At 41.7% G+C, this 13,808-nt stretch overlaps 1 protein-coding gene across 5 annotated transcripts in view; it reads left to right on the top strand.

Annotated features, from left to right (window-relative positions):
• Positions 1-13,808, top strand: part of BMPER (BMP binding endothelial regulator) — a 249,561-nt gene that overhangs the window by 140,297 nt on the left and 95,456 nt on the right. For 4 of the 5 annotated variants that reach the window (XM_059074085.2, XM_067042364.1, XM_067042362.1 and 1 more), the window contains 3 exons: positions 1,307-1,447; positions 3,575-3,679; positions 7,376-7,421. In XM_059074085.2, the coding sequence (XP_058930068.1) occupies positions 1,307-1,447; positions 3,575-3,679; positions 7,376-7,421 (292 nt within the window). The remainder of the gene's footprint in view (positions 1-1,306; positions 1,448-3,574; positions 3,680-7,375; positions 7,422-13,808) is intronic. The other variant, XM_067042361.1, reaches the window with a different exon arrangement.

Here is a 13,808-nt window from a genome sequence, read left to right as displayed (position 1 = left end):
GAATCTGAGGCTCAGGGAGATGGATTTGCACAAGATAACACACTTAATAAATGAACTGGCATTCTACCCTGGTCTTGTTCAACTCTACATCCTATTCGCTATATGATGTGGTTAGAACCTTAAAAATAAAGAATAATAAATGCCTCTTTTTTTTTGAAGGATCATCTCATTGTCATATTAATTTTAAGTGGAGGAGTTAGTGGGAGTATAGTAGATGGTACCAGAAGTGCCTCTTGAAGTCATAGAATTAACATAGAAGCTATAGATGTTACATCTGTTGACTTACACAGCGTATCTATATGCCATGCTCAGAAGTGAGTCATCTCTCCAAGCTTACTAATAGGGTCTGTGTTTTGGAGAGGGGTTTAGTCTCTCATTTCCCTGCTGTTGGCTCACACTAACTCAACACTTTGAGGTCATTGCCCATCTACCCTGGGACACTTCTTTCTTCCATCTTATCTTCTGCTAAGTTACATAAATGTTTTCTCTTACAGTCATTCCACCTAACAGTCTACTCCAGAAATTGCAGCTTGTTGGCTGGGGAACTGGAGAAATCTACTTTTTTTAAGTTGCTCTGAACTTTTCTTCCATGCTTTGTTGAGTGAATAAGTAGGCACAATTTACTTGGCTATTTTGTTCATAGAATGCTACTTCTTTAGAAATCAGGCCATGCCCCTTTACTTTACAGATGTAAACTTGTCACCCTCAGAGTTTAAGTGGCCTCATTTAAGGTCACACAGTTTATGGAAGAGCCCTAGAACCCAGGCTCAGCTTTGGAACTGCTTGTTTGGTTCCTTTGTGAACATAGAACACACTAAGGAATTTCATCTTGACGTGGAACGTGAGCTCTAAATTTTTACTCTTTGATCAAAGGTACGCTAAACCTTTACACTAAACTTCTAGAAGGTGTCATAAAGCCATGGAGGAGAACAGAGGGAGCACAGTTAATGAAGGCTGCAAAAGAGGAAAAGGGTAGGAAGAAAGAAGGAAGCTTGTTAGCCCACAGTGACCCAGGGCTTCTTGCCATACATTGGCTCCAGCAGAAGCATCAGTCTCTTGAGCATTAAATGATAAACCCTTGGAAGGTGGGGATCATATGTCACATAGCTTCTTCTTCTGGTCCAGATACTAAGTCAGGAAATAACATTTTGAAGTGAATGAAAGATTTATGGCAACAGATTAAAGTATGGTATCTTCAGGGTATGTTTTAAAGCAGTTAGTTGTGGGTTGTTAAAGGAAGGCGAGGTAGGATGTTTGGTAGAGGTGGAAATCATTTTTAATTTCCAGTTTGCCTTTGGGCCCCCAGGACTCTACTGTAGTGTGTAAGAAGAAGTGCTCACACCCTGGTGGATGCAGCAAAGGCGAGGAGGCCTGCTGTGAGGAGTGCCTTCTACGAGTGCCCCCGGAAGACATCAAAGTGTGCAAGTTTGGAAACAAGATTTTCCGGGTATGTCACGAGCCAAGCTCATGGGAACTGTTGTATGATACTGAGTTGTAAAAAGCTCCTGACAAAATGCAGACGGCAGTATTCCATCTTTTGTATATACATGTGTGTATGTGTATAAATGTACTTATTACAATGTTATATATACATATGTATTTAGAATCAAGGACACACAGGGACAGAGAAGCAACTGTTGGAAAACGTGTTTTTCTTGGGCTTTACTTTTGCTTTATAAAATACTTTAAACCTGTAAAACAGTATTGCCCTTTCCAAATGTGGTGGCCTGTGGCTGGGGCTGAGCTGAGGATGTCCCCTGGATGGCACAGCTGCGGGTGCCCAAATGCCCAGGGGCATCTCTAGCAGTCGGAGATGCTCAGTGCTCCTTGCCAAGATTCTGAATCTTTTAGAACTTTTCCACTTAAATTACTTTTTCGAAGAGAGATTTTCTCATTTGGAAGATGTTCGGGTGAGGATGTTCACAGGATATGTGGCCAGCCGAGCAGGTGAGTAAAGGTGAGAGAGTTCTGCCCCAGCCGAGCTAGAAGGGCTGTCTGCTGCCCATCTCAGGTATGTTTTACATCGTTTTCTAACACCCCGGGTGGGAAGTTGTGCAGCCACCATTTAAACGTCTGGATGAAGATTGTTGGCTTTGTCCAAAGTGCTTCCCATCTAGTCTGTTTTCCCCAGGGGTGGAGGGAGTCTCTCTGTATCTGAAGGCATCATCTCAGGATACCGTGAGAATTGAGACCCTCAGAATCAAGTCAGAGACAGAGGCACCTCAGGCCTGCTCCACCTAGCTAGACTTCCTATTACAGAGGTGGAGGGAGAGTCTTGGTTCTTACGGCATCTGTAAGAAGCCCTTATGTGTCATGCCTAAGGGAAGGCCGTCGTATGTGTGTGTGGTGGTTACACCAGGCTTTCAGAGCCACTCACGTGTCCACTTTACACGAAGCCTTCCTCTGTCTCCAGAGCATCCAGATGCAGTAGGCTCACTCTGGTGACAGTTTTGTGTGCAAAGTGCTTTCCAGGCTCCTCGCAGAAAGGTACCTTCATATAAGTGGACGAGGCCTGAAGTAATTTACAGAGTCCTAGAAATGTGCATTCAGAGAATTTGCAGTAGTCAGATGCTCTTGGAGACAGACTCAGTCAGAGAAATAAAAGGCACTAGAGAGTAGGTAGTCCTTAAAATACCTTCAAAAAATGAGAAGGAAGAGAAAGAGAAATAGTCAACATCAAAGATCTGGGCTAGTTTTTCTGTTTTTAATAAAATTTGCTGCTTAGATCCATAAGCCCAGAAAGGAATCCTTGCTTTGCCTGTAATCTCTTTTCTCACAAACAAGGATGCACATTCTTGCATGTTCTCCAGAGGTACAGGATTTCTGTGACTGGGCATTTGGCAATTGCCAATTATAAATCCAGTGAGTCAAAGAAATTCCTCAAACAGCCCTTTCTGGACTAGAAAATTTGTCCCAAAGTGCTACCCAGCTTTTTGGGAGGAGAGTATCAGACAGGCGGGGACATGGGACAACTGGCTCTTGGAGTTTTCTGTCTGGGCTCCACATTTTCAGATGGCTTGCTGGTCAGGTGTCTGCCTGGCAATCGGAGTCATATGAATTAGCCTCTGTTCTTTGCATGTTCGTGCCCTGTGTGGGCCAGAACCATGTCACATCTGGGAATAAACTAACCACCTGCGGACATCTCAATTAACTGCTGGCATCTGGGACAGCTCAAACATTTCAGTCCTGTCAGATGGAAAAATTAGACCCTAGTGGTTGCATCATGTATGAAAACTCTTGTTTGTCTCCCAGGGTGAAGCTAATTAAACAATGTAGGAGGTGCAAGATGCAAATATGACTTGGTTTCATGTACGAGAATTCTTTTTATATCCTGGAGGGCAAATGCACGCACACACACGCGCACACACACACACACACACACACACACACCCTCCAATCTAATCTTTCTATCAAATCAGTTAGATGTAGATGAACGCCTCAGAGTCATTTAGTCTAATGACGGCATCCATCACTCAGGGTAAGAAATGCTTTCCTTGACAGACAAATCCCAGCCTGCTGGATTAGCTCCCATCAGCCCCCAGCTGATAGCAGAATCCTATGCTCTCTCCTGTAGGATGGAGAGATGTGGTCCTCTGTCAACTGCACCATCTGTGCTTGTGTGAAAGGCAAGACAGAGTGTCGCAAGAAGCAGTGCGTTCCCATCAGCAGCTGCCCTCAGGTATGTGTGCAGGTTGACTTTCTCTCTGCCTGAGCATCTTGAGAACCATTCTGTGTGTGGCAAGGTCACCTACCATCTTCTGAACACAAAATCCAGATCCTCCAACACTGCCAAGTTCCCAAACAGCCACATGTCCCTTGCAAAGCTTGCTCCTTTGCTTTTACGGTTCCCACCCAGATTCTAGCCTAGCGGGACAATAGCTCTCACCTTGCTTCATTTCTTATGGACCTCTCCCAGTTCTTTGTTTCAATGTCTCCAGCTCCTGTTTGATCTGCTCCCTTGTTTCTTCTGCTGGGTTTTCTGTTGAACATCATAACCGTCCTTTGCATTTTCCTCCTTTCTCTCTCTCTTCTCAAATCAGAGTTTTCTTCCCATTACCCATTCAAAGGAATATGTAGTTGTTCATTAGTAAATTTCCCAAGGGGTTTCACCTGCCCAGCAGCACCCTCCAGCCCCTTTACTGAAGTTTTCCCTCTCTAACCCTGGCCTCTGTTGTAGCCCCAAATGGAAATAGCGTCCTTATGGAAATATCTCTTTTCAGAAACCCACAGTTCCAGCGCCCTGAATAAAGCAACCATTATCTTCCAAAGCATGAGCTTCATTGAATTCACCTCAGCAACGTGAAACCTTTCAAGGTTTTATGCATTTTGGGAAAATGTCAAGCCTATTCAATACCGCCCAGTGAATGAAAAAATACATCCATATATTCAGGACATGTCTTCCCTTCTCTGTTAGAGACGGCTTTTAATTTTATTCACATCTGTTATTATTATCAACAAAAAGTTGCTGTTTTTACTTGAGGGCCAAATGAGGCACAAAAAAACAACAGCTGTTGCTATTGCACAACTGAATAAAAAGGGCAGAAAGAAAAGAAAAAAAAAAAAACCCTAATTAGTCTTGCTTTTAAAAGCCTCAGACATAAAACTGAAAACCTCCTATAAAAGAAAAAAAAAAAAAAACAGGAGATACAATAAGGAGACTTGAGCATGGTCTGCTTATAAATATTCATTGGGAAAAATGGGATCACATCATCTCCGCCCGTCCTCGGGGAACCCTTGCTGCTAATGAACTCTGGCAGCACATGTTAGTAATAATGGGCTTCCTTATTTTACAAGACAAAAACAGAGGGCTGTGCTGCAGGCGTGATGGTTTTCATTGTCCTCTTGCCATGGGCAGGTCAACGCTCTTTCTGTCACCAGCATCTCATTAGTGTCTCTTCTTTGTGGGCCATATTTGGGCCAGGAGCATCCGTCCCTCCAGGCGGGGGCCTGTTCCCACCCCACCCCACCCCTCCTCATCTTGTCAGAGCCCATCAGGCAGTGCCCGGCTCCTGCCTCAGGGCCTACCTTTCTGTTTCTAGGCATTTTTCCAACCATTCCTCTGGTTCATACTTTCCCTCCTCAGGGGCCAGCACAAGCACTTTGGAAGATAACTTAGTTCTACCATGGAAATCCTGTTAAACACTTACTTCCCCTCCCCTGCATTGCCTGGGGAAATTTTAGAAAAATTTTTCTGGAGAATCAGACTGTATTCCTGCTCTATCCTTCCTGGCTACTACACATCTCTTTTTCCAGAAGTATGCATGCCTTGTTGAAAAAGAATTTTGCGGTTGGATTCCCTCCCTGACAGTCCCCCAGGGGCAAAGGAGTGCCTTTTTTGAGAGGGACTGAGGGTTCCACTGGGGACAAGGTCGTTATGACAGTGTCAACTCATCAGTGTTAATATGTACTGAAACTTTCTCTGTAGTCACAGGACCAGTCTTGTTTGTTGCTGAGACCACCCCTCTGAGATGGGTGTTGTTACCAGACCCTTCTTACTGATGAGGTCACAGCGGGTCCAGAGTTCCACAGCGAGTTACATGTAACTCAGGAGCGCAGACTTCATAGCTTGCCCTTGATTTATTCCCTGCCTAATTTAGTGATATGACCAGCCCCATTCTCACTTCCTGAAGAAGGGAGCTGGCTGTTTCTGTCGAGGTGCAGATATAGGGAATCATAGTCACCCTTTGTTGAGAACTTGGTTTATACAGCTCTGCTCTGTTCGGTTAGAGTACCTGATGCCACCCTCCGATGCTCTCATTCCATCAGCCTGAGCCAACCTCCTTTGGCTTTGTCCTCAACTGTTTTCAGTCACGAGAAGCCGAAGGAGACCTCTGTGCCAAATAGAAACAGATAAGAGAGCTCTTGGCCATAAAATTGTCATGGTGCCCCAGTCATGAGAGGGCTGCCAGTTTTAAGTCTCATTCAAACTTGTCATAGCCTTTAATGTACCTTTTAAGGCTTAGCTGATGCAAAAATGAATCGGACATGGTTCTAATTCTTCAATAATCAACTAGCGTCTTGGGTTTTTTTGGTTAGTATGATTTTTTTTAAAGTACCTAAATCTATTCCTGATGCAATTGACAGATAGTAGACCAGTGTGTGGCCTTGACACAAGTCTTGGGCCACCTCTCTGTGGTCTGTTTCCTTAGTTTCCTATAAAGACGGGAAAGGGGCATCTATATTTAGAGGGTTATTATGAAGCATACATGAGATAAAGTAAGAAGAACGTATAACATTCTTTCTACTGTATAGCAGATACCCAATAAATGTTAAGTTCTCTTAAAGATTAAGATGAGACCTCTCTCATCTTAAAAATCTGGAGTGGAAAGAAGTGGCCTATAAAGTCACACAAAATTAGGTTTGATTTTGGGTTCTACTACCCTTGTGTTGTGTGACATCAATTTCTTCATCTATAAGAAGGAAAATGCTCAGCTCATAAAATTCTTGTGCATCTTAATAACACAGATTATAATAACATAATATTAATTAAACCCTAATATGTTCTTAATATTAACTTATAAAATCCTTACAATTAACCTGATGTTAGGTAACCTAGGGGAAATATCTAGTAGGATATTTGTTTCATAGCATGTGCTTCCTAAATATTAATCTTCTTCCACATTTCTTTTTCCCTGTGATTCCATTGAGTCAGAGATAAGAAAGATCCATTCTCTGATAAGGGTCCTGAGAATATGCTTCTTCCTTTAAATGTCAAGTATCAGCAAAAAATTGAAAGAAATGCAGTAGAGGAGATTACACTGTATTTCCAGAAAGGTAATGGAAAATTACTCAGGATTTCAAAACCCTCAGCCTGATTGGCTTTGACTACATAATAGTGACTTAACAGGGATAGCATACTGCTTTCTGAAAGAAATCAGACTGAATTTGATCTGTAGCACAGATATTGTTCATATGCATAGACCCAGGCTTGGGTTGCTATTTATTTTTGGGCCCTTCCAATAAGCAAAGACAGAATGAAGGCCTTGCATGGACTGATAGCTTGACAGCCAATTCCCATTTCTATGTTGTGTGCACTTGGTCTCTAGAGGGCTAGATTTGGGTATCAGTGAAAAGGTGGAATCCAGACTGTCTCCATCTTCGCTCCATGTGAGAAATATCACACCAATGAGGCCTTTAGATATTATATTTCTCGGAGGATAAAAACAGGAAAGCTTTCTGAATGACTCTGCCTGGCCATAGAACCTGATACTTGAAACTTCATTTTTACCACCATCATCACCATCTGGGCATTGAGTTCAAATACATCTGGGACTGATTTCATTAGTTTGTCTGGTATTAGATTTAAAAAAGAGTTTTGTCCTCAGCAGACCCTGTTTCTTAACACTGAAATCTTATTTGTTTTTCTCTTGATTAGGGTAAAATTCTCAACAGGAAAGGATGCTGTCCTATTTGCACTGAAAGTAAGTTTGTTAAAAATATGCTATTAATATTTATTTTGCATTTTATAGTGCAACAAGAAAAACGGTGGAATCAGTTTTCAGCCTATTATAGTTCTGTAGGTCTAGGATGGGATCATCTCACCTTTCTACAGACAATTTAAGTCAATGGTAATCCTCGAACAGAAGCACAATTGAGACAAATGTAGATGTTTCCGTTGGAATTTGTTGCTCTGAGAAATTTAGAAGACAAATGGTCTGATGAGGTTTTAGGAAGGGCCAGATAACTTCATGTGCCTTTTAACTGCTAATAGCATTTGCAGTCATAGCAGCTAAGATAATGATATCCAGTAAAACCAAACAGTATATATAATCTAGGAGAGATTCTCCTTCTATCATTATGAAGCCAAAGAGTTACCCTTCTTCCTCCCTCACCCCCACCGTTTCGTCCTTTCACTTGGGCGCATCCCATGTCGCTGTTGGTACAGAGAAAACAAGAGTTCATTAGATTGGCAATGGTTTGGTCATCCTGTTATTTTTAACTGAGCTCTTGAAGGTTCTCTCTAACATGGCTTATTCCAAAAGCCATCTGGGACTATACTACCCACCACACAGAGAGCATAGCAACAGATTTAATGTCATCGCCACATGTAGGCATGCCCAGATCTATTAGCAAACCACTGTTTTAGTCCCCTCACATTCATATGCTTTCGAGATAGCTTTCTGAAGTGTTTCATTAAAGGAGGAGTATTCATAATGTCACTGTCAAATTAGTATGATAAGCAGGATTAACCAAGCCATGGAATCCATTAGAAGGCATTTTTGAGCCATTCAGGCTTAGAGAAGTGGGCTTTGATGACAGTTGAAAAGCAGCTTTCACATGGGAACAAGTGTTCCCATTTAGACAATGGATGCATAGGTTCATTGTATATATTACCATATATACATATATTACTATATATATATACACATACATGTCTATATCTCACTATTTTTTGAGATTGAGAGATATTAGACAATTATACACTGGATGAAAGTGCTGGCTGAATTAATGAAAATTAAATTATAGATTTAATAAAAGAATTTTTCCTTAAAGGTAAGGAAGTACATAAAATAACTCAAAGGAGGCCAACCAAGTATGATTTAGTAGAGCCTGGGAATTATGCAGAAAGAAGAATTAGCTATGATTAACACACCAGTTGATTTTAAAACATGTGTATAGACTATTACACTTAATCATCTTCCCAGAGACTCTCTGAGGAAATTTTGTTTAGGGATGGTTTGGAGGCTGCTTCCAGCTTCGTTCCTTTTTGGATGAGCAGAGTCGAGTCTAAACTGATGAAGTTTTCCTCTGTATCCATGTCGATGAAGATGTTTGCATTTCCCTAGAAAGTACCTCCTAGTTGAAGCAGAGACAGACTTCTAATGAACTCCTCAGATTTTCTAGCTGACCCTTTTGATTTGCATGAGCACAGATAGGTTACATCTGCCCATCTCACTGCTGTCAGGCAGAAACACTGCTTATCAGCTTAATAAAAACATATGGCCAGTCTTGTACAGAAACAGCCTAATAAATTTTGAATTACCTGACTTTATGTTGCAAGAATCAAGAAGGATGATTATTGAGATCGCTGAGAGGAAAGCTACATTTCATTATTAGTTTATCCACTATGGGCTAGACTTTCCAAATATAGAATACTGGTGGCTTATTAGAAAACAAAAAGGAAAGAAAAGAAGAATAGAAAGATGAGCATGCCAAAACTAAACCAAGTTTGTAACTGGTCATATTAAATATTTATTGTACATGTGTTGCACATTGTATTGTAAATGTAAATGTTGTACATGTGAACGAGCCTGTGACTTCTGTCACTGAGAGAGGCAAGTTGGCAAGGGAGAAGCCACCCAGCTGGAGAGGCACCTGGGAGATCACTGACTCTGTGTGCCTGCGTCCAGCAGGTCAGTGTGGGAAGAGCCCAGGCATGTGGTTCTTGGTCCACATCGAGATGATATCATCAGATGGTGATGTCTCAGTTTCCTTTGGTGTTCTTTCCATCTGTTTACTCTCTCTTGCTCTCCAGCAGTTCTTCCATCAATGCTGTAAAACACATTCTATTTGTAGAGGTTCATTTATTCAGATCGAGTTATGAGATGGGATGACTTTCAGTTTTTCCAGTTTTTTTAAGCAATGCCCAGATTTCCATAGCACATTCAGGTAGACTTATTCCAGTGTCCTTTAGCTGCGGCCAAAAGACCTCCTATTTTGAAATTCCTTTGTCATCATACCCAGGATCCAGAACAAACCTTAGAGCTCGTTTTTTCCTCCTACGTCAATTATGAAAGCTTTCTGGTATGTGGGTTCCTGGAGCAGACAAACAAAGGTTGAAGTCCAAACTAAGGCTAGTGTGTTCTAAAACCAGAAAAATGACCAATTTCTGTCTCATTCAAACAAGATCACACATGCACATATATACCCCATTAGTTACTGCAGAGTTTTCAACCTCAGGACTGCCGATAGTTTGGTCAGATAACTCTTTGTGGTGGAGGCCGTCCTGTGCATTGTGTGATGTTTAGCAGCATCTCTGGCCTCTACCCACTAGATGCCAGTAGCATCCCAGCAATATCTCCCGACATTTCCAAATGTCCCCTGTGGAGCAACATCACCCTTGGTTGAGAAGCATTGGTACTCCTAACAGGGGTGACAGTGTAGGTGAATCCAGAAATAAACACCTGTGGTACTAGTAACAGTAACTTGACTCTTAACACAGTGATTAGATGAAGCAGGAGGGTAAAGTGAGGCTGACCTTTGCTGATGTAAAAAGTGACAGGGTCGGGGAACTTCCCTGGTGGTCCAGTGGTTAAAACTCCTTGCTTTCACTGCAGGGGGCACGGGTTCGATCCCTGCTTGGGAAACTAAGATCCCACATGCTGCATGGTGTGGCAAAAAAAAAAAAAAAAAAGACAGAGCAGAAGCCTCTAGATGTAATTGAATGTATTTCTGTATTTTCATTGCCTAGCCCTAGAAAAAAATTGTAAAGGCATATTATATCTCGATCGATTCAAGTCAACTAAACCATCTTTGCTTTAGTTGCTAGGAAGCTAGAAATAAATTTGTACCCCATCTCTAACAGCATGTGGTTCTTGAGTAATAAACTTTCTCCTGACTTCATCTTATATGTCTTCTACCTTTATGTGTTTTGGATTATTTAGCATGTATGTGTGTAAACTACTTCCAATCCTCTTTTGGAAGGAGACTGGAATAAATACTTAGATAGTTATATATACGTACATACACAGATAAAATGGACTGACTACATAGCTTCAAATCTAAAACTTACTTTGGTTATCTGCAGTGAAATGAGTGTTGCATTGTTTCCAACAGTGACATTGCATTGTCTGTTTCTAAAGTCCCACAGAATTCCTGCTTTATTGACTGGCTTAATCTGTCTTGGTAGTGTTTGGGGCTCTCTCAGACCTCCGAAAGGAATAGTGAAGAGAAAACTCAAAGTAAACGTGTAGAACATTTTTAGTCTTCTCTTTGCAAGTCAGTGATAACAGTAATTTATCATTTTGTAGGTAATAAACAACAATTGAGGCACAACATTGTTATATTCCTTATAGTACAGTAGTCTTTGGGTTGGTCTGAAAGGCCAATGATGATTCTATCAAAAAAAAAGTCCTTTTAAAATCAGACCTGAAGGAAGTATGAAAATTATTACTGTCTTTTAATAACATGGGACATTCTCTCTTTCCAACTGTAAAGAATTAAATTTTGTTTAGGTGATTTATTTAAAGTAAGATATTTGAAGTGAGCTAAACAAACTTTATGAAGCTTTGGTGCAAATGCTGTTTCCTGCCAAAGAATGAGCTATCGCCTAAAGCGAGTCCTGCTTTCCCTGAGCTGAGCATGATGGGATCATAAGTTGGGGGCCAAGAAGGCCACTGTCTGTTGTATGTATAGCACTTGGCTTGTGTGGAATGTTATCTTACTGTGTGTTGGAAAACAGTAGGTAGAATTTTGACCTAGCCACCCAACAGAGACCTGAATCAGATAAATTCTTTGCTGGCTGAATGTCTGTTTTCAGACATGGAAATAGTACTTAGTGGCAAAGTTTTCCCTGATAAAAGAGGGAGGTGTGTGTGTGTGTGTTGGGGTGTGTGTGTGTGTGTGTGTGGAGAGAGAGACGGAGGGAAAGAGAGACTGACTTTGAGAAAGAATTTAGTCTCTTAACCATCTACAATACCAGAGGCAACCAAAGGCAGTCCAGACACTGATGCCCCATCTCCGGTCTTATAGATTCATTAAGCTGTGCCTGTAGCTACATCAATCCTCACCATCAGAATCCCAACCCCAAAACAGAGTTCATGATTACGTAACACAGAGGAGGGTAGGGTATTCTGAGCACAGATGTGCATTTAATTGAAATAACCTCAACTACATGTCCCACAAGTAACAGGAAATATCAGCTTTCAGCAACTCAGGGTACAAGGAGGCTCACAGTTGCCAGGTGACTTTTTAAAACCCCCAAGGGTTAGATTTCCAGCTGTGCACAGCACTGGGGTGCCTGCTGTCCAAAAGGGGCCCTGCCTGCTGCGTGCACCCACCACGGGCATGGTGGAATTGCCCTGCCTGGTCTTAGCACACCTTTTTTAAGTCCCTAAGCATTGCTACAGCGATCTCCAGTTAAAGAGTGGTTGTAGGAAGGGGAATGCAACAACTTAATGAAACAGTGACCTTAGGGCCCATTTTATGAGAAATCTCCACTGACAGAGGTTCCTCAAATTAGTAATTCTGAGACTGTAAGCAACTCCAGGTCCCTCAACGCCAAGAGTGTCTTTAACTCAGGAAAGCAAGGAAATTTGAAACCGGAGCTCAAGATGCTTGTAGAATAAGAATTTGTGGTGTTGACTTTAGCCCTGCCTAGGAGGAGGAGGAGGAGCAGGAGGAGGTGTTAAGCTAAGTGGCAGCTGAAGTTGGCCTCCAGCATCTGGAGGTGGGTTTGTCACAGCTCCCAAGGCACAACCAGCAGACCAGGTGGCAAATAAAACCCAATTGTACCGCACGTGGTGGCTGGGAAACCCCACGCAGGCAGAAGCGGCATTGGAAGGGTGTGAGGAAATCGGTTTGTTTTCCATTTTATATGCTGCTCTGTTCTAAAGGATACTGTTACCTTCAATATTCTGGCTGTAAATTGATGCAAAGTTGGAGGAGCCTGAGGTTGTTAGGGGTTATTATCCACCACGTATTGTCAGTTTCTACAGGGTGTTAGTAACTTCGTAAGTTCTGACTGTTCAGTTAACAATCATCATCATGGAACAATAATGGCAGTAATTGTAATAGCAGCAGCAGCTAATATTTATTTATATTAATAAACACCCCAAACACTGTCCTGGGCTATCTTTGATCTTATTTGATCCTCACATCCATTTTATCGTCAAGTAATGTTATTAGCTCCATTTTACAGCTGAGGGAACTGAGGCTAGAGATTAAGAACGATGCCCAAGGTAGGTAGTGGAGCCCAAATTCCTCCAGTGAAGTCTGGCCCCAGGGCCTGGGCTGGAGTTTCTACCATTGACTTCTTAGTCATTTTGTTTGGTTTGACAACCAGGTGCAGTTAGGAAAGGAAGAGAAGGTCCGAAGGGCTTTACAACTGGTGGGGATTAGGGATTGGAGAAGGATTTTAGGAAGAGTTTACAATTTGATAGTGTTTCCCTCCACGCCACCCAGGGAGAAAGGTAGACTCAAGTGCCCATGCTTTCATCTACCTGGCGACACCTCCACCTTTCTGTTCAGGTCCAGAACAGTTGGTGTGCTCTGTGCTCACTGACAAATCAAACTGGCGTGGTTTTCCCATGTCCGCTCATTTCTCCAGGTATTTTTTTTTTCCTTCTGGCAACTCAAGGTGGAGGTATTTCCAGCAGTAAGTGAAGATATCCCCAAATTTCTTACTTACAATGATAAAATACATATAGTTTTAAGTTTGAAATCACTGTGCATAAATTCCATCGAGAGTAAGGAAGAGCAGAATTGCTCTGCCAGTCAAGCTCATCATCATGTTAGCATCATGGAATTGTATAAATGAATGGACCTTAACTATGAGGTCAACCTTCCTACTTCTTAAGTGAGGAAACTGAGGCTCACGGTAGTATTAACTTGAAGAGCTACAATGAAAACCTGCATTTTTTTACCTCCTTCTCCAGTATTCATTCTGTAATATCATATGGCCTCCCTGGATTTTTGCTTGGGAAAGTATTCTTAATATAGATATACCATTATTAAATCATTCAGTTAAAAGTTACTCTCTTGCCTAATTTTGAAAGAATATATCTTATACATAAAGATATGTATAAATTCATTATTAGACATCTGGCACATTTAGCCAAGGCTGCCATCTTGAATCTCAAGGAAGATGC

The sequence above is a fragment of the Kogia breviceps genome, chromosome 9 (assembly GCF_026419965.1).
Source record: "Kogia breviceps isolate mKogBre1 chromosome 9, mKogBre1 haplotype 1, whole genome shotgun sequence".
NCBI lineage: Eukaryota > Metazoa > Chordata > Mammalia > Artiodactyla > Physeteridae > Kogia > Kogia breviceps.
Note: the sequence above shows the minus strand (reverse complement) of the source record. Positions and strands in the feature narration are given on the sequence as shown.